Genomic DNA, 20,204 nt, shown 5'->3' with positions numbered 1-20,204 from the left:
ACATGAATACAATAATTAATGTTATACCTGATGGGTTTTGGTCATATGAACATTCCTATGTGCACATACAAACCCTATTGCTTGGATCTAGGTTTCTCTAATTAAACATGCATTGAATCCAAGACTTCTAATGGCTAATTAGGTATAAGAACAATACAAAAACCAGAGTTAGAAGCTTACCTTGAAACACTTGTTTGATCTTCTTGTTCTTGGAGCTTTAGAGTCACAATTGTCACTCCTCTAATGGCTTACAAACACCAACTAGCAAAGAGAATGATTTGAGAGAGAGGAGAGAGGAGGAAATCGGCCAGGGTTTCCTTGCTGTAGAGGAGGTGCCGATTTCCCTATCCCAAGGGGTCTATTTATACTTGCAAGGCTCCTAGGGTTTTACCCTTAAACCCTAATTGGATAACTCAGACTCTAGGCAATCCTAATCCTTTCCTTAGATATGCCTTGGACGATTTTATGGCTATCCTTAGCCCTAAAAATCGTCCACCCTCTATCCTATAAGGATTTACAGCCCAAAGTGTAACAATCAAACAATTGACAGTTTATACCCTCTTATTTAATTAATCTCTTTAAGTCACCAAATTAATACTAATTAATCTATGACTTATATTAATCAAATAACAATATTATTATAAATTATATTATTCTCATAATATATTAATAATATATATTCTCTCATAATAATCCATCCTTCCAAGTTGTTATGGTGAAGGCAACCCAAAAGGACCATGCACAATCGGGTCAAATACTTGCCTAATATAGTTGCAGACTTAGATACTATTCCAACAATACCAACATTCTCATAATTAAATTCTATATATAAATAAAATAATTTTACGCAATAATGATGCTACCTGATTTTCCAGATTCTATATTGTTCTTTGCATGTTCTGATCTTGAAGTTTTTTCTTTTGTTTCTTTGTTTTGCTTGATCCAACAATATTTCTATCAATTTGCTCACTTCTGACACCTTCTGCTTCATATTCTGGAAGAATGCATTTCATAAAGAAAATATATTAAATACATACATATTATGAAAGAATGCATTTCAGAACACCATTACAAAAACAGAATGCATTCTAACAGATTATTTATACACACGTAACATTTTCCCATTCTTAATGAATATAAACACAAAACCTTACTCTTATTCTATGAGAATAGGATTCAAACACATACAACACTATCACCACTTAACATGTACATTATAAAAACAGAAAACATTCTAACAGATTATTTATACACACTTAACATGTTCCCGTTTGTTAATGAATATAAACACAAGACCTTGCTATTATTCTATAAGAATATGATTCATAGAATCTATATAAATGAAGTAAACCATTAAAATCGGGAGATTAAATAAAAAAAATAACTGAGAATTCTTAAATAAAATCAAACACATCCAACACTACCAACAGTAGAAGAAAGTATTTTAAATATGTTCAAAATCTTGAAGAATGCATTTCATATGAACATTACAATTACAAAAATCATTCTAACATAATATTTCTACACACTGAACATGTTCCCATTCTCAATTAATATAAACACAAAACCTTACTCTTATTTTATGAGAATATGTTCAAACACATACAACAATACCAACACTTAAGATGTACATTATAAAAACAGAAAGCATTCTAACAGATTATTTATACACAGTTAACATGTTCCCATTTGTTAATAAATATAAACACAAAACCTTGCTATTATTCTATGAGAATATGATTCACAGAATCTACCAAAAATGAAGTAAACCATCAAAATCAGGGGATTAAATAAAAAAATAACTAAGAATTCTTAAACAAAATCAAACACATCCAACATTACCAACAGTACAAGAAAGTATTTTAAATATGCTCAAATCTTGAAGAATGCATTTCATATTACCATTACAATAACAAAAATCATTCTAACAGAATATTTCTACACACTGAACATGTTCCCATTCTCAATTAATATAAACACAAAACCTTATTATTATTCTATGAGAATATGTTCAAACACAAACAACACTACCATTCTCAATTAAGATAAACACAAAACCTTAATATTACTCTATGAGAATATGATTCATACTTTCTATACAAATAAAGTAAACCTCCAAAAACATGGGACTAGAACTATAACTAAAAAATATTTATTTTTCCATAAAAACGAAAACCATGAATAAAAAACTTACAAATAATACCTTCAAAAAATTTTCAAGAACATCAAACACATCACAGTTTTATGAAAATTTTTAAAAACTAAACTGACAACTCTTAAAAACAAAATCAAACACAAAGAACACTACTAATTATAACAGAAATAATGTTAAATATGTTGAAATTCTGGAAGAATGTTTGTTTCGCATATCATTTACATTTAATACAAAATTATCGAGTTTTAAATCCCCAATTTCATAAAACCCTAATCTAAAAATAACCCCTTTTTAAACTATTTCGTTCTTTTTTACTTAAACTAACTAATCATCCACATGCAAGTGCTTAATTTGTAGAAAATACCAAAAGAATGGTGTGTACTCAAACGATTTCCTTAAAAAACATATTTATAAAAAAAATTACCTATAGGCGGAGTGATGAAATCATCATCGTCTTCATCTAGATTCAACGTTGTTTCTTGTGTGTTCTTAAATTTCAATTTGAAAGAACTCCTCCTTGTGTTCCTCATTGCACTGCGATTTCTTTTACTTCAAACGATCATAACACAATTTCTGTGATTAATCTTCAAGAATCGATCACTTTATATAACATACACAACAGAATCCACCGATTTTTGGGTTGAGTAGAGAAGATATAGTTTGATTTTTGTGTTCCGATAGAGAGGGTAGTGGAATCCGGGTGCATGCAATGTTATAGGGATTATGCGGGTAGTTTTCATCAATTTATTCAGTTTCCTATTTTAACGGAGAGGACAATGTACACTTATACCCTTATTCAACCATTATATTTAATTGAGCACCCATTTTCATTTATTGTATATCATTTAAATATTAATCATTTTCTTTTAGAAATTAAATAATTGATTGATCCATAATTTTGCATACAATAACACAATAGATACTTTAAATAGAATAACCTAAGCCTATATAGAGATAGGTTCTGGTGTTTATTCTATGTATTGTGTTATTGTATGCACAAATATGAACCAATCATTCTTAAAGGGTATTAATGAAATATTACTATATAATATATATTTTCCCAGTTAATTAACGTGTAATTGAACATGTTTCTACATTAATTTGTAGAAAATTCCAAAAGAATGTTGAGTACTCAAACGATTTCCTTAAAAAACATATTTATAAAAAAACTACCTATAGGCAGAGTGATGAAATCATCATCGTCTTCATCTAGATTCAACGTTGTTTCTTGTGTGTTCTTAAATTTCAATTTGAAAGAACCCGTCCTTGTATTCCTCTTTGCACTGCGATTTCTTTTACTTCAAACGATCACAACGCAATTTCTGTGATTAATCTTCAAGAATTGATCACTTTATATAACATACACAACAGAATCCACCGATTTTTGGGTTGAGTAGAGAAGATATAGTTTGATTTTGTGTTCCGATACAGAGGGTAGTGGAATTCGGGTGCATGCAATGTTATAGGGATTATGCGGGTAGTTTTCATCAATTTATTCAGTTTCGTATTTTAATGGAGAGGACAATGTACACTTATACCCTTATTCAACCGTTATCTTTAATTGAGCACCCATTTTCATTTATTGTATATCATTTAAATATTAATCATTTTCTTTTAGAAATTAAATAATTGATTGGTCCACAATTTTGCATATAATAACACAATATATATTTTAAATAGAATAACCTAAGCCTATATATATATATATATATATATATATATATATATATATATATATATATATATATATATATATATATATATATATATTAAATTCATGTTATAGTATTTCATATATAAATAATTAATGTAACATTGTTTTTTCAAGTTACCACATCAAATATGTTTAACATGCAACTATGGGAAACTTCAGGCCATGATGCCAACTACAAAGAGAACATGTTTGTATTTGATGTAAGATACACTACTAGAAAAACAGCCTTTTACGACGCTCATTGCGCGTCGTAAAAGGCTCAGACGATGCGCAAATGTGCGTCAAGGAAGGCCCTGTCATAAAGAGAGACTACGCGCATTTACGACGCTCATTTACGACGCGCAATTACGACGCACGTTTACGACATGCAATGCGTATCAAGGAAGGCCCTGTCATAAAGGAAGACGACATGCATCCGCGTGTCGTAACCTTACGACGCGCGTGTTAATGACACGCAATGCGTATCAAGAAAGCCCCTGTCAAGAAAGGCCATGTCATAAATGAAGATGACACACATTTTTGCGTATCGTAAATTTAAATGTTTAAAAAAAATTATATATTTATTAATTTTTAAATTAAATTTGCATTTAATTTCTCATAATAGAAATAAAATACTTTTTTGATAGATTTACTAATTTTCAAATTAAATAACACATTAAAAGTCTCATAATACAAAATAAAATACCATAAACAATAAAGATAATTCATTGCACTAAGGACCATGTTAACAAAAGAATATAACATTATATATCATAAGTACCCTCAAGTAATCAATCTCTTACAATGTTACTAAAAATACCCTCAAGTAATCAATGTCTTACAAAGTTAAGAGACTTAGATAATCAGTTGGTATGTAATATGGCACTAAGAAGCCCAAAAATTGTTTGTGTTTTTCCTGTTCCTGGTGGATCCTACATGGACAAAAGGTAAGAATTAACATTTTCAAAGTACAATGCCTCAATAAGGAAATCAATGGTAAAAGGCAAATCTGAATAAGAACAAACTTTATACATATATACATGGAAGTATTGTAATACACAATAACAACAACAAATACCAAATTACCCTTTGCTTACCTTTTCTTATGGCCACCTCCAAAAGTGAGAATTTGATAAAAGATTTAGGTCACACATTCTTTCATCAAGCTTTGTATCCAAAAGTGAGAATTTGATAAAAGATTTTAAAAGTGGGAAAATATCAAGAATATAGAGGATAATACATTAAGAAAAAAAAATTACCTTCACAAAGAGCAAGTTTCAACCTTCTTCCCCAACAATGTTTGAAAGCAAAAAGCTCATATATATCGATCTCTGCTAAAAGGATATCTATTGCTTGATGATCTTTCTGCAAATTGAAGTACAAAATATATTAGATCATATGCCTAATATATTTTGTACTTCAATTTGCAGAAAGATCATCAAGCAATAGATATCCTTTTAGCAGAGATCGATATATAAAAGGGTTATTATACTTGTTTACCTCTTCATCATCCTCATCACCAAAGTCCTCTTCATCAGCATCCTTTAAAAAAAGAATTTTCAAAAACAAAATCAGTAACACAATAATGAAGGAAGGTGGATTTCAAAAAAAGATAAAGAAAAGGTTTTAAGAAAGGTTTTATTCAAGCAAACAATAAAAAGATGCTTATTTTTTTATGATTAATTAAAAGAATATATAATCTGAACATACTCCATCTTGAATTTAATCCATGTCATCTTCACATTGGGTCCCACTGAACCAGCTAAAGAAGTTGTTGCATCAAACCAATCAAGAAACAAAATATAGACCTTTTAGTTTATGTTTCTTGTTTACTTAACAAAAACAAGACTTAATCAAGAAAAAAAATATAGACCTGTCCCTAACCTTCTGTGCTGTGGAAAAAGCTAATCCAACCAAACCTCTTATCCTACCAACCTCTTTATCAACTGTAGCCTTCAACTTAGCATCAACCTGAAACCAAACTCATTTTATACATTAACCAATTATAAAACACTTCATATCAATATCTGAAAATTTTAACTAATGACAAAAATAACATTGTCAATGCAGCGATCAGCATCCAGGAGATAACATAAGTAGAGAGTTGCTTGTACACATCAGCCTCCGAATACTAGTCAAAAATTAAATTTTCAGTTTTTGATCAAGGGTAATGACAAAAATAGTGTTTTTTACTTTGAGATGAAAACCAACCCGTCTCACAAGACGACCATGACAGCGAAGGTAATTTGGGCATACTGTTCCTCTCTCAGATTCACCAACAACACGCAAGTTTAAACTCCATGTTGTATAGTCGCATGTTTCATCATCACACTGAAATTTTACATCCAATTTCAGTAAAAAAAATTAAAAAATTAAAATCATAATAGCATTGTTTGCATACCGTCATAATTCCTTTGTAGTATGTGGATATGAAGAATTCAATTCGTCTTTTTACCCGATTCCATTCCACCAACAATTTACTCACTTTATTTCTTTGATTTCCATGTATTATATACTATGTATGTAGGAAAAACAAACCTGATTGGCTAAAGATGTTGGAGGGAGTTCCACTTGACACTTAGGGCAACAGAATTTCTGCCAAAAGGTAGTGGTGGTGTTATATCCACTTGAACCTGCAAAATACAAATCAAAATAAAATAACGAGTAAATATAAGGGATAATTAAAGTTATATACTACTAAATACAAGTAAACACATGTTAAGTTATATACGACTAAAGTCATATATGAGTAAATTATATTTAGCAATGTGTTTTAGGAAGATAACTAAATATGACAATTAGCTTTGATTCTAACACATGAGCCAAGATTTTAAATATATTTTCAGTTCTCATGTTTTCAATGTTGTTTTTCTTTTTTAACCGTATTTTCCACGGGTTTAAACCTAGTATAGAAATAAAAATATGTTTTTTGATTTGAAAATTTTAATAAAAAACTACACCAAAAACTTAAATAACTTTGAATTTGTTTTTTTTTTTTTTTTTTTTTTTTTTTGTTTTACTATTAGTGAGTTATCATGAAAAGCCTTATCCTATTAGTGAGGAGACAAATCACAATTATTTCAGCGATGAACACATCACGAGAGAGCAGATAACCAAGTAATTATACGCTATTTGGGAAAGACATTTGTTTCCTACCCATCCATCAACATCTGATTCGTAGTGCATGAAAAGGACACCACATTAGAATAATCACCTTCAAAATGAAAGCTTACTAGAAAAAAAACAGAATGAAACAGGATCGAAAACAAGAATAAGAGTATTAAATATTCAATCATCTTAACAATGAACATTGCGTTAATTAAAAAACCTGATAGCCGACTAATATCTTGGATGCAAACACCAGTATGAGTATTCCTCGTAATACGAATCTATATTCTTGTGCTCATGTATTTCTTTAATTGTCTAGTACGTATGTTTTCTTATATATATACCGATTAGTTTACTACTTTACTTGAGTCTTGATATATACCACCTCGTAGTTCTTGATTTTATAGTCAAAAGCCAGTCGATTCTGTTCCATGATGAATTGGTGCTCTATCTTTTTATTTTCTCTCTTCTTATACATGATCAGCAACCATTTCCTTCATATGTTCCATAGATTCCCACCACAACCTTTTCTCTCACTACCCATAATCGGGCATCTGGAACCTGTTATATGCTCACGAACCTGCCTGAGATCTGAGACCTGTTATATGCTCACAACCTGTTATATGGTGTATTAGATATCTAAAAATTAATACAAATGATTAAAAGATAATGAAATGAAATCAATCATAAAAGCTGAAATAAAGAAAATATGTTATAAAACTGACCTTCATTTGCATGTGTTATAAAACTAACCTTCATTGTTGTTAGTTCTTCCACACACTACATTAGAACTCCACACTTTTGTACCTATTCAACCATTTGTGTGTGGATGAGAAGGGGGGGATAGATAGATTTGTTTCAACTTGAAATAAGAGGTGTATACGTGTAACAAAGCTCTTTTGTGTGTTTGTAAGAAAACTCTTTCAAGTAAAGTTACAGGTTTCAACCCATACTGTGAGTACATAAGTAGTATAATACCTTAAATGCCCTTAAAGTTGCTATGTAGCGTGATGTACAACATCATATGGTTCACTAACCCCTTTTCCAGATTCCCAACCCAATAATCATAGTCGAATCCAAAGGTAGAACAGTATTCTGGGGAGCAATCGCAGCCTGAGTCAGACATTGAAGCAAACACCTCACGGGCGTCAAAAAATTCATCTTCGTTATCACTGTAACTACCCATCTTCGATTCCTAAAATTTCACCTTGTGAAAACCTAACCGACATATGTCACTGAATTAATATAATTTAGCACAGAAGATTGTATCTTGAATAAATGGAATTTTGGTTTAGGAAAAGGTGAAACATCCGAACCCTAATGCACCTAGGAAATCAAACAAGAAGAATTAAAATAAGGGAGAAGGAACAAAGCATACCTGAGATGCTAAGAGAGTAGAAGTGAGGACCGTGGAATGATGAGGAAATCGCCATTGAAACCTGCATAGTTTTTCAGTTAGGGTTTTCACAGGAGAAGATGAGAAGATCCAAAATCAAAATCAAAGCTATGAATAGAGGAGAGATTAAAGAAATAGAAGAACAAAAAAATTAGGAATAGAGAATAAACATAGCATATCTTAGTCGGGCTAGGGTGTGGAAATTTGAGCAGTCTCTGAAGAGGTCACATGAGCCCGAGGTCACCGGAGGAAAATACCCCTAAGTTCGTTGAAGGAGAAGTGAGCAAAGATGTTGCCGACGAGGTGAGGCGAGATCATCGATCGATTGTTGTAGAGGCCAGAGAGCACCAAGTGTTTCCGTTCTTGAAAAAAACCCTAGTCCCTGCGATTTTGTGGAATTTAGTAGTATTATCCTTGCTTATCTTCTTCTTTTCTTCTTAAATCTTAATAACAATCTATATGAAATCGCAGGTTGCCTTTTTAGGTTAGAAGGAGAGAGAGAGAGAGAGAGAGAGAGAGAGAGAGAGAGAGAGGAAGACGAAGAGGAGCGAGTTTTAATTTTTCACATGGAATAGGCGGGGTTTTAATTTTTGGGGATTTCATTTCCCCCTTTCAAGAACGCGCGTTTTGAGTAAAACATAAAGCGACATTCACAGAGGGCGCACATTTTAGATAAAGTGCCCTCCGTGTTTTTTTTTTTTTTTTTACATGAGACACTAATCTAAGGGCACACAATGATGCGTGACATAAATCCTTAAATTTTTTGAAGAGACGACACTTTTTTAATATCACTCCCTTTTGCGTAACATAAATCACTGAGTGTCGTAGATTGCGCGTCGTAAAAGGCTATTTTTCTAGTAGTGATAATAATTTTTTTTCTCAATGTAATTTAAAGTTGTTACATTATGTGTTAAAATTGTGCATTTTTACATTAATAGATGTTATATTTCCTTCGATATTGCAACTTCAAAGTGGCATAATGAATTTGGAAGAGAGGAAACAAAAAGAAATATACTTGAAAAGATATTCAAGAAAAGACGGTTTCAATTTATATTATATGAAATGTACGTGTTTAAAAAATATAATTTATATTATATTAATTTTTTGTGGTTTAAAAAAATAAAATTTGTTTAATATTTGTGCATAAAAAATGTTTGTGTATTAAAATAAAGTAATTAATTAAATTAGAAAAAGAAAAAGAAAATAAGAAAAATTAGAATGATGTCATTCCTATAACCATGCCAAACATGATAATTGAAAGTAATCACTCATTCCATTCTATCATTCTCTCAACTATTGCAATCTCATACACTTTTAAATTCTTTGCAGGATGTCTACTGTAAGAATATATCTTGAGGTAACATCAACTGTTCATTTTACTAATCTACCCCTGATATAATTATAGCATTGTACTTTCAAATTTTATCCTATTAAGACATTGTAACTTGAAATTACTACATAAACTTGCTTTGCGTTGCTATAAATTATCAGATTTCATTAAAATAGGATATGACATAAATATAATAAACACATGTATGAAAGTTCATTGCTATTTCTTGCATTTATTTAACTATTTCTAATAGTAATACAATTCTTGCCGACTGTGGGATAGCATTCTAATAGTAATACTATTTCTAATAGTAATACCACTTTAGACGAGATGTTTCAGTCATAGGTTTGTAAGATCCTTATTTACTTTTTGGTAAATACTGTAATTTTTTTCTCTTCTATTTCAATTTACCATTTCTATAACAACATTGTAAATCCTATAAATTTAGCAATGAGCAACATCCTACTTCAAAGGTAATTTCTCTTTGATACCTTTTCTTATAGCCGATTTCTTTCCGATTACTAAATGTTCAATTTGATATTGATCCAATACATACAATTGGATTCGATATCAAGTAAGCATTGTAAAAAACACATTTTTTTATTTTTTGTGTAAGTGTAAGGTTTTTTTTATTTATTTTTATTTTTATTTTAATTCTTCCTTTGGCCTTCGGTTATGCATTTGTATTTTGGCTTCTTTGGAAGGATGTAAAGTTGAATAGAAAATGCATCGCTAAGTTCATAAAAAATTTCTCAGTTATACAAAAGGAACTCAACTGAGATCTGTTTGAGACATAATTATTTGAGAGATTACATAGTAGGTGTGTTATAGTTTTTGATGAATTATTAGTTTATTTCGGTGTTGAACTCTAATTGTAGTATCTTTAACCTTTGTTATAAACTGATGACTTTTAGTTTTCTTGGAAGGAAGAACAATATAGGTGAGATGATCTGGTGCAATAAGAAGAGCCAATGGTATAATGGTCTTTTTTGGGGATTTGTCAATTGTAGCAGGTATATTCAAAACTGTATAGAACATCTTGACAATGGTTGGCAAGGGGAAAATGTTTTATGCTGTAAAACATATTTGGATGACCAAATTAGCAAATCATGATACAAAAGTGTATTCACCAATATAGTAAGTTAACGTTACTATATAGTAATCAATTCACAAGCAAGTTGAAACCTGAAAATGCTAGCTAATATTTTTTATGAGATTTATGACTAATTAGTATTATATATGATTGGAAAGCTATAATATCAAATACGAATGCATGTTTTTTTTTTAAAAAAAAGTAATAAGTTGTATCATTAGAAAATGTCTTTTAAATGATTTGTGATTATTTTACAGAACATCGGTTTGATAGATTGCAAGCAAAACATAATATAACTTGAACAATTTAAGTCCGAAAGTTGAAATTTCCTTGGCTAATGGGCAACTTAAGTTTGTGATTATATCTAATAATGATAAATCCAAGATATTAATATCTGAAACTACATGTTTAGTATAGTTAGGAACATACTTTGTTAATGATACAAATTATAAAGTCATTAAAAAATACAATATTACAATTTATAAGTTTTTCAAAATTAATGATATATTATTTTATTACATAATCTATTTTTTTCTATTTAAAATTAACACCTGTAGATTCCATATGTTTTAACCTAGTTGAAAATATATGGACATTTTTATGAAGCTGACTAAACTTGGTATGCAGAAAAACCACAAAGATCAAGATTTGTCCTTGGGAAATGACAAAATATAGATGTTAATTTATAATGCAAGTTAATATTATATTAACTTTTCAGTACAAAATTACATACATATTATGGAGATAACAAATTTTAATATGTTTTATAATATTGGTTGGATGGGATGGCAAAAAACCCCGAATCCGACGGGGAAACCCGAAACCCGAGCGTTTTGGGGTTAGATAACGGGTTGTTATCGGGCTTTTTATTGGGTTCGGGGAAGTCAATGAGTTATCCTCTCCTCGACCTGCCCCGTCCCGATTATATAAATGAATTTTTTTTTGCCACTTATCATACTCTCATTTAATTTGCCAAATGTCATTTTGTGGTTGTTATGAATTAATTTTTTTTTCACATGTCATTTTATGAGTTTTTTTTTCATATTTTATTAAATTTCATATAATATTTTAATGTAATAATTGCAATAAATGTAATAATAAATAGATATCAATTTCATTAATTAACTTACTTTTTAATTTCAAAATTCCTAAAATTAAAACTCATTGGTTTATTTTGTTTATTTTTTAAAATTATTTGTTTAAATTTAAAAGTTTAAAAACATTTCCATTATAATAATTCATTTTTTTTATTTTATTATAAATTCAAAGTTCTTAAAAAATTTGACCTTTATATTTAACTTTTTTTTTAAAAAAAATTAACCAATATAATACACGGGTCTCACAACTTCTACTTTAATCAATGAATGTTTTTTTTTTCTTTTTTACAATTTATCACACTCTCATTCAATTTGCCAAATGTCATTTTGTGGTTATTTTGAATAATTTTTTTTTCCACATGTAATTTTATGAGTTTTTTTTTCTTCAATTTTCTTAAATTCCACATAATTTTTTTAATGTAATAATTGCAATAAATGTAGTAATAAATGTATATCAGTTTTGTTAATCAACTTACATTTTAATTTCAAAATTTCTAAAATTAAAGCTCAGTAGTTTCTTTTGTTTGTTTATTTAAATTATTTGTTTAAATTTAAAAGTTAAAAAACATTTCTATTATATTAACTCATTATTTTTCTGATTTTCTTATAAATTCAAAGTTCTTAAATATTTTGACCTTTATATTTAACTTTTTTTTTAAATAAAAATTTAACCCATGTAATACATGGGTCTCACAACTTCTACTCTAATAAATGAATGTTTTCTTGGCACTTGTCACACTCTCATTCAATTTGTCAAATGTTATTTTTTTTGTTATTTTGAATTAATTTTTTTTCCATATGTAATTTTATGAGTTTTTTCTATTTTTTTAAAATTCTACATAATATTTTAATGTAATAATTGTAATAAACGTAGTAATTAATGGATATCAATTTCATTAATCAACTTACCTTTTAAATTCAAAATTCCTAAAATTAAAGTTCATTAGTTTCTTTTGATTATTTATTTAAATTTAAAAGTTAAGAAGCATTTCCATTATAATAATTCATTATTTTTCTTATTTTCTTATAAATTCAAAGTTCTTAAACATTTTGATCTTTATATTAATTTTTTTTTTTTAAATTAACCAATGTAATACATCAGTCTCACAACTAGTATATATATATATATATATATATATATATATATATATATATATATATATATATATATATATAGATATATAGGAAACGACAATAGAATTGTTAAAGGTATACCCCAAAGCAAGAAGCTAAAAAGGGACCCAAATCAAAACATGAAATTCAAGTACAGATTACATCAAGGAAAAAGGTGAAATACGCCAATCGTCCCAGTTACAAAAACCACCCCTACCCCGTTATTAATCCAAAGAAATACAAGGGATTTAACATTCTCGACTACTTTGGATGGGGCGTTAAATCTTGCTTGAAACAACCGTTCATTTCTGTTTGTGTATTTAATGTTCCGTCATTGGGCATTTTGCTTAGTCGTTTGTATTATCAAGTTGGGCCTATCCACTCGTTATTTATTCTAGGGTTAGAGTATTTAAAGTGCATGCATGCATCATATTTAAAAAAATTCGTATCTTTTACACTATAACCCTAATACGCCTCTACAGTTGAAATTCTTCATCGAGTTAATCTGAGGCGTGACGTTTAATCATTCAGCATTAGTTTGATTATCATTGTGTTCTTGCTTTACCTGTTTGAATCTAATCGATCTTAAAGGATTTAATTCTTAAAAATTGGGATCAGAGTAGGAGAGTGTGCGATCTATACGCATCTCTTCTGTTTGTTAAGTTATTAGGGTTTCCGTTAATATAGGATCTTATTTAATCATCTTTATTGTTTTTCTGAAGGCTTACAACGATCTTTATATTACCCTATTATATATTTTAGTTTGCACATCTGATTCATAACAGGTATCGAAGAAATCATCATCATGTAGCATGCCGATTCTAACATTAACTCCTTGAATATCTCAAGCAGTATTGGATCAACTACAAGGATCCTGGTTCTTTTTTCTCGTGAATATGAAGTTTGGGCTCTAGACTTTGAAGATTATGTTCTTAGTTCAGATGATAATGGCTATCTAATATGGGAAGCCATTACTCTTGGTCCGTTCGTTCATACTGAAACCAAAAGAACTTTCAAAACTCAGAAGGAATACAACCAACTGCTTCTTGACATGAAGGTTACATTTATGAATGGGATTAGATTTGAAACATGGTATTGGACGAGGGGTGAATTAGAAAAAGGTTACATTTATGAATGGGATTAGATTTGAATGGATGGAAGTTGTTTCTACATTCAAGGGGAACGAGCAGTTTAAAAGTTATTCTTTGGCCAAGCTGGTTGGAATTCTTAAGGCACATGAAAGTGAAGTGACGAAAGAAGCGAAAGTTGTTTCTAGTATGGGGTCTCTAGCTTTTGTCGCGAAAGGCAATACTGTTGCAGAGGAAGAGTATGAGTCTGATCATTCTGAGTGTGATCTTACAAATGAATAGTTTTCTTTAATGGTCTCAAATCCCAAGAGGTTTGCAAAGAAGTAATTTCCATCAAACAAGAACCGAAACTGGCAAGGCAGCTACAACTCTGAAATGGTGAAAGAGGACAACAAAAGCACTTCTCAAAAGGAGGAAGAAAAAAAGGGGAAAAAGGTAATTGGTGATTCTGGCTATGACTGTAACTATTTTCATGGCAAAAAATCATTTGGCAAAGGATTGTATGCTGAGGAGGTTGAATGAGAGGAAAGAAGGAGAAGATGATGAGGTGTATCACATGCAAAAGTTGGAGGAAATCAAGCAGAAGAAGACTAATGATAACTATATGCCTGCTTTAATTGTGCAGGAAAATGTGGTAGAAAACGAGTTTGAAGGAGTTGAAGTTTGGTCAACAGACTCGGAGGATGATGAGGTTCGCTAGCCCACACCTGGAAGGGAGTTCTTTGCAAAGGAGGAGAGTTTGCAGTTTGCTGGAAGGTGTTTGATGGTGACTAATGATGGGTTACAGATGCAGGAAAATGCTACTAGGAGTGGAAGAAGAGATGATAGTTGTTTCACTGCAAGACTAGTTCTTGAACAAATCAACAAATGTGAACAACTGATCAACAAGGTAAATCTAATTCTCGAATCTCTCAATATACTTGTGTCTAGATACGAGACTGAATTAAACGATCTAAAATTCATTTTTTCAAACATAAGCGATAGTTTAAAAAGGACTCGTTTGGAAAACTCTAACCTAACTGATCAAATCAGCAGGGTTTCATCAAAAAGCGATGAGAGGCGAATGTGGATTAACAAGATCGAGTCGGAGTTGTCTAAGTCTAGGGATCAATTAATTTACTTGCAACATGACAATTTAAAGCTTTTAAAACAACGTAATATTTTTTGTTTCATTGCTAAAAGGCTTACTTTAACATTACTCAGTTGCACATTGATTGTGGAATTGGTGAGAAAATTCATTAGATGATCTTACCATTTCTTGAATAAAAGGAAGATGAAATAGACGCTGACTATTACAAATGCGAATCCATAGTTTTGTTAGACGGAACTTGTGATGCATACAGGGTTGGACTAGAACGAATTGAATCATACATTAAGTCCAAAGACCACAGAAATATGTTAAAATAGCTTTTGGATGAAAACGATAAGAAGCAAATCAAATATGATACTGTACTGAAATTCGAATCATTGAGTGCTAAATTGAGTTTAGAAAATAAGATAAATGTTGAAAGCACATCTGAATTCGATGAGGACAGTGATATGAGTGAAATTTCGGTAGAGGATGAGGTGGATTGCTTAAAATTTATTAAAAACGAACCTCAACCTGCGAAAGGTTTGATTTCTGAAAATTCGGTTGAATTCACACGCATTTCTCAAAATAAACCAAAAACATTAAAAGCGAAAGCAACTATTTTCATTAAAGTCCAAATTGTACCCAATCAAGTGTTTTCCACTAAAGGACTAGACAAAAATCATATTATTGAACTAACGTCCATCGTCAACGAAGACAACAAAGAAGGTTGCGATGAGTTCTTTTGGTCAACTCCTATAGATAATGCAGATGAAACGAAGGTGCTGTCAGAAAGAACCTCATGGAGAGTGAAAGGAAGATATGTGGCAGAACCACTGAACAATCGCTCAGCATTTGATAAAGTTAGCCCAAGTGGTACCAAGGAAGTTCAATGCGAACCTAAACTTATGAAACACGAAAGTAGTGTTAGAAATGCAAAACCAAAGGCGAACATCCACAAATCGTCAGAGAAACTTGTAGCTCAAAGACGCCACTGAAATGTGAGATATAAAAGAAATCTCAATGAAAGGAAGCCATTTTGGAAATTCCAACTATGTTCGCAGAGAAAAATCTTCCATTCAGAATGCGAAATCTCGTTCGCATGCAAATCCTAGTGAATGTTCATACTGTCATTCTTACAAATAAAAAAGGAACTTTGTTCAAAAACATTCTCTTTAAAAGAATCCATTGAGAAACCAAAATCTAATCCCACAAATGCATCACCCAAAGATGTCAAGGGAAAGGGAAAGTTAGTCTCGGATTTTGAAGCTCAAACCAAGAGATCGACTACTAACCCTAAGAAAGTTAAGAGTGAATTCGTCAAGAATCAAGTCAAACATGATCAAAATTAATCTGATTCTAAAGAAACGAAAATGAAAAATAAAAAAATAAAAGTTTTCACCATAACTAAGAAAGATGAAACCATATTAGTCAAACAAACTTATATGGTTGATCTCGCAATTGCTTTTCCTTTTTCTGTAAAAGGCTCACAAGGACCCAAGAAACTTTGGGTTCCTAAATCTGCTTAATTTTTCCAGGTCATTCGTGAGGAGCAGTTCAACTCTGAATGGTATATCGATAGTGGATGCTCACGTCACATGACAGGACGGAAGGAGGAGTTACGAGAGTTTCGAGCTCTCAAAGATGGTGGAAATGTGAAGTATGGAAACAACTCATTTGGAAAGATCAAAGGCTATGGAATGATAACGAACGAAGAATTTTCGATTCGTAAAGTGGCTTATGTGGAAGGTTTACAACACAACCTTATCAATTTTTTGCAACCGGTTGTAGGGACAGGTTTGAAAGTATCCTTTGATGATGAAGGATCTGAAATAATCGAAAAGAAAACGAAAGCTGTTCTCTTAAAATCACAGCGAAAAGGGGAAATGTATCCTTTGAATCTAAACCCGATACGAGGGAAACCTGCCATATGCTTGCTTAAGAAAACTCAATCTGATGAAAGTTGGTTGTGGCATAGAAGACTTTCCCACCTTAACATCAAATACATCAACAAGCTTGTTCTTGGTGATCATGTGCGAGGGCTTCCTCTCTTGAAATATGATAAGGATCATTTATGTGCAACCTAAGAAATGGGAAGCAAAGCCGGAAAAGTCATCCAACCATGGTGAACACGAAAATCATTGAACCACTGGAACTTCTACATATCAACCTTTGTAGACCTTCTGCAATTGAAAGTGTTGGTGGTAGTAAGTACTTTCTCTTCATAGTTGATGATTTTTCACGTTTCACTTGGGTGTATTTTCTTAAACAGAAATCTAAAGCTACTCCAAAACTCAAAGAATTCATAAAGCAAATCGAGCTTCAATTGCGAAAGCTGGTTCACAATGTTTGCAGTGGTAATGGCTTGGAATTCAAGAATCAAGCATTCGACAAATTTCTAGCTGAAAAGGGTGTTGTTGAAAGGTGAAATTGTTCCTTGTATGAAGCTGCGAGGACTATGCTATCATTTTCATGTCTTCCTCTCTATTTCTGGGCAGATGCGATTGCAGCTGCTTCCTATACTCAAAATCGATCCATTCTGAATAAGCAATTCTCTATTAATCCCTACGAAATCATAAATAATTGTAAACCTAATGTCAAGTTTTTCTTTGTATTTGTAACTAGGTGTTTCATTTTCAACTCCAAGGAGCAACAAAACAAATTCGATGCGAAAGCTGACGAAGGTATATTTATGGTGTATTCACTAACCTCCAAAGCATATAGGGTTCTCAACAAATGTTCAAAGAAGTTGGAATAAACCTACTATGTTACGTTCGATGATAACTACATGAAGAGGATTCTAACGAAGGAGAGTAAATCAGAGGAAATCTTTCCTAAGCCAGTCCAACCACTGTTCTGATATCCACTCTGTACGATGAATTCAAGCTACTCTTTGATGAACCAGAGAAGGCTATCCCATCTGAAGTGAAAGCAGCTGACAACAAGTTCGATGAATTGAAGAAGATAACCGATGAAGCCATGAAATACATGGATAATCAGCCATCAACTACAAATATGCCTCAATACACGAGCACCCCAGTCCTGGGGGAGCAACCAACTCCACAACAAACAAACATTCTGTAACTTTCTAACTTAAATGCACATTCTTAGGGGGAGCAACTGCCTCCACAAGAAATGAACATTCCAGTCTAGGGGGAGGGTTATACTTCGTCTCCTTCCCCTGGCCCAGATGGCTCACTGCCCACCATGACTCTCGAACCTCTATTCACAGGAGATACTTCAATTCCTGATGAAGAGGACCACTCGTCATTTGAGGGGGAGAATAAGGATGCGAATGATGATTCAGACGTTCAATCAGAATTCGAAGAAGTAAACGCTGAATTGGATCCTTCTTATGATCCAAATTATCCTCCATTAGTCAAATGGACCAGAGAGCACCCCAAAACCAAAGGCATTGGTGAATCTTCTGCAGGAGTTCTTACGAGATCTCAGATAAAACCGAAATGAACTGCATTATTCTATAAAGTGGAATTTTGTATGTTCAATTTGTTCGTGTCTAAAATCGAACCCAAAACCATCAACATTGGTCTTGATTATTCTAATTGGGTGCAAGCGATGCAAGACGAGCTTAATGAGTTCGAACGAAACAAAGTTTGGAAGTTAATTCCTACTCCACCTGAAGCATCAGTTGTTGGTTTGAAATGGGTTTTTCGCAATAAGTTGGATAAAGAAGGGAATGTTATAAGAAACAATGCAAGACTCATGGTTAAGGGTTACTGCCAGGAAGAGGGTATTGACTACAAAGAAACATTCGCACTCGTTGCAATGTTGGAATCAGTTCGGATATTCCTAACATACGTTGCACATAAGAACTTCGTAGTGTTTCAGATGTATGTTAAATGTACATTCCTGAATGATGAATTAGAAGAAACGGTATATGTTGAACAACCACTTGGGTTCGTTAATGAGAAGTATCCCAAACACTGCTACATTTTGGATTAGGCAGTCTACGGACTAAAGCAAGCTCCGAGAGCCTGGTATGAAACTCTTACTCGTTTCCTTAAAATGTCTAAATTTAAACAAGGTTCGGTTGACCCAACCTTCTTTCTCAAGAATGAGTGTGACCACTTGATGATCATCCAAATTTATGTTGATGACATCATCTTCGGTTCTACTAATTCCAGCTTAACAGCTGAATTCTAAAAGTTGATGGAAACTAAATTTGAGATGAGCTCCATGGGTCCTATTAACTTTTTCCTTGGATTGAACATAAGACAGGGGCAATAAGGTATTTTCATAAATCAGGAAGCATATATAAAGAGCCTGCTCTCTAAGTTTGGCATGGTGGAAGATTCTAAGGTGAAGGTATCAACAACATTTGGAACGAAACTCACACCATCTTTGGAAAAACTAGTTACGGATATGACCCTTTATCGTTAGATGATTGGTTCCTTGATGTATCTAACAACTAATAGACTGGATATTATGTTTTCCGTTTGTTATTGTGCAAGGTTTCAAGCAAACCCTCGCGAACCTCACATGGTGGCAGTCAAGAATATTTTCAGATACCTAAAACAAACTTCATCTTTAGGCTTATGGTATCCTGCGAACTTAGGCTTCTTCGTTCAAGCGTTTTCAAATGCTGACCTTAGGGGATGTGGTTTAGATAGAAAAGCACAACTGGTGGATGCCAATTTCTTGATGACAAACTAGTTAGTTGGAAATCCAAGAAGCAAACATGTGTATCATTTGTTGGATAAGGTGTCTAAGTCCATAACTATTTCTAGTATGTACTTGACCCAACCCGGCATGGTCCATTTGGGTTGCATGGCACCATGCAATTGGATAGACTAAATGAGAGAAATAACACTTAGAGATTATTAATATATTATAAGTTCTAATATATTAATAATATTATTTGATTATTTTGATCAAGAATTAATTTAGAATTAATTATGTGATCAAAAGATAACTAATTAAATATATGGGTTGATTATGTAAATCATCCATATCTTGTATAGTGGGTGTAACAGCCCGGATCCCCAGGTATCTCCATTTCCTTATATTTTTGGCATTCTGTGAGGGGACTCGGCGAGTTAGT

General features: G+C 31.9%; 1 protein-coding gene across 1 annotated transcript; it reads left to right on the top strand.

The window, feature by feature from the left end:
• The first annotated feature begins 18,718 nt into the window (after positions 1-18,718).
• LOC145010380 (putative mitochondrial protein AtMg00820) lies at positions 18,719-19,105 on the top strand. Its single transcript, XM_078968930.1, has one exon. The coding sequence runs from the start codon at positions 18,719-18,721 to the stop codon at positions 19,103-19,105; it is 387 nt and encodes a 128-aa protein (XP_078825056.1).
• Positions 19,106-20,204: the final 1,099 nt, after the last annotated feature.

Source organism: Lactuca saligna, chromosome 8 (genome assembly GCF_052625555.1).
Source record: "Lactuca saligna cultivar CGN05327 chromosome 8, ASM5262555v1, whole genome shotgun sequence".
NCBI lineage: Eukaryota > Viridiplantae > Streptophyta > Magnoliopsida > Asterales > Asteraceae > Lactuca > Lactuca saligna.
This window is presented reverse-complemented; position numbering and strand designations above follow the sequence as displayed.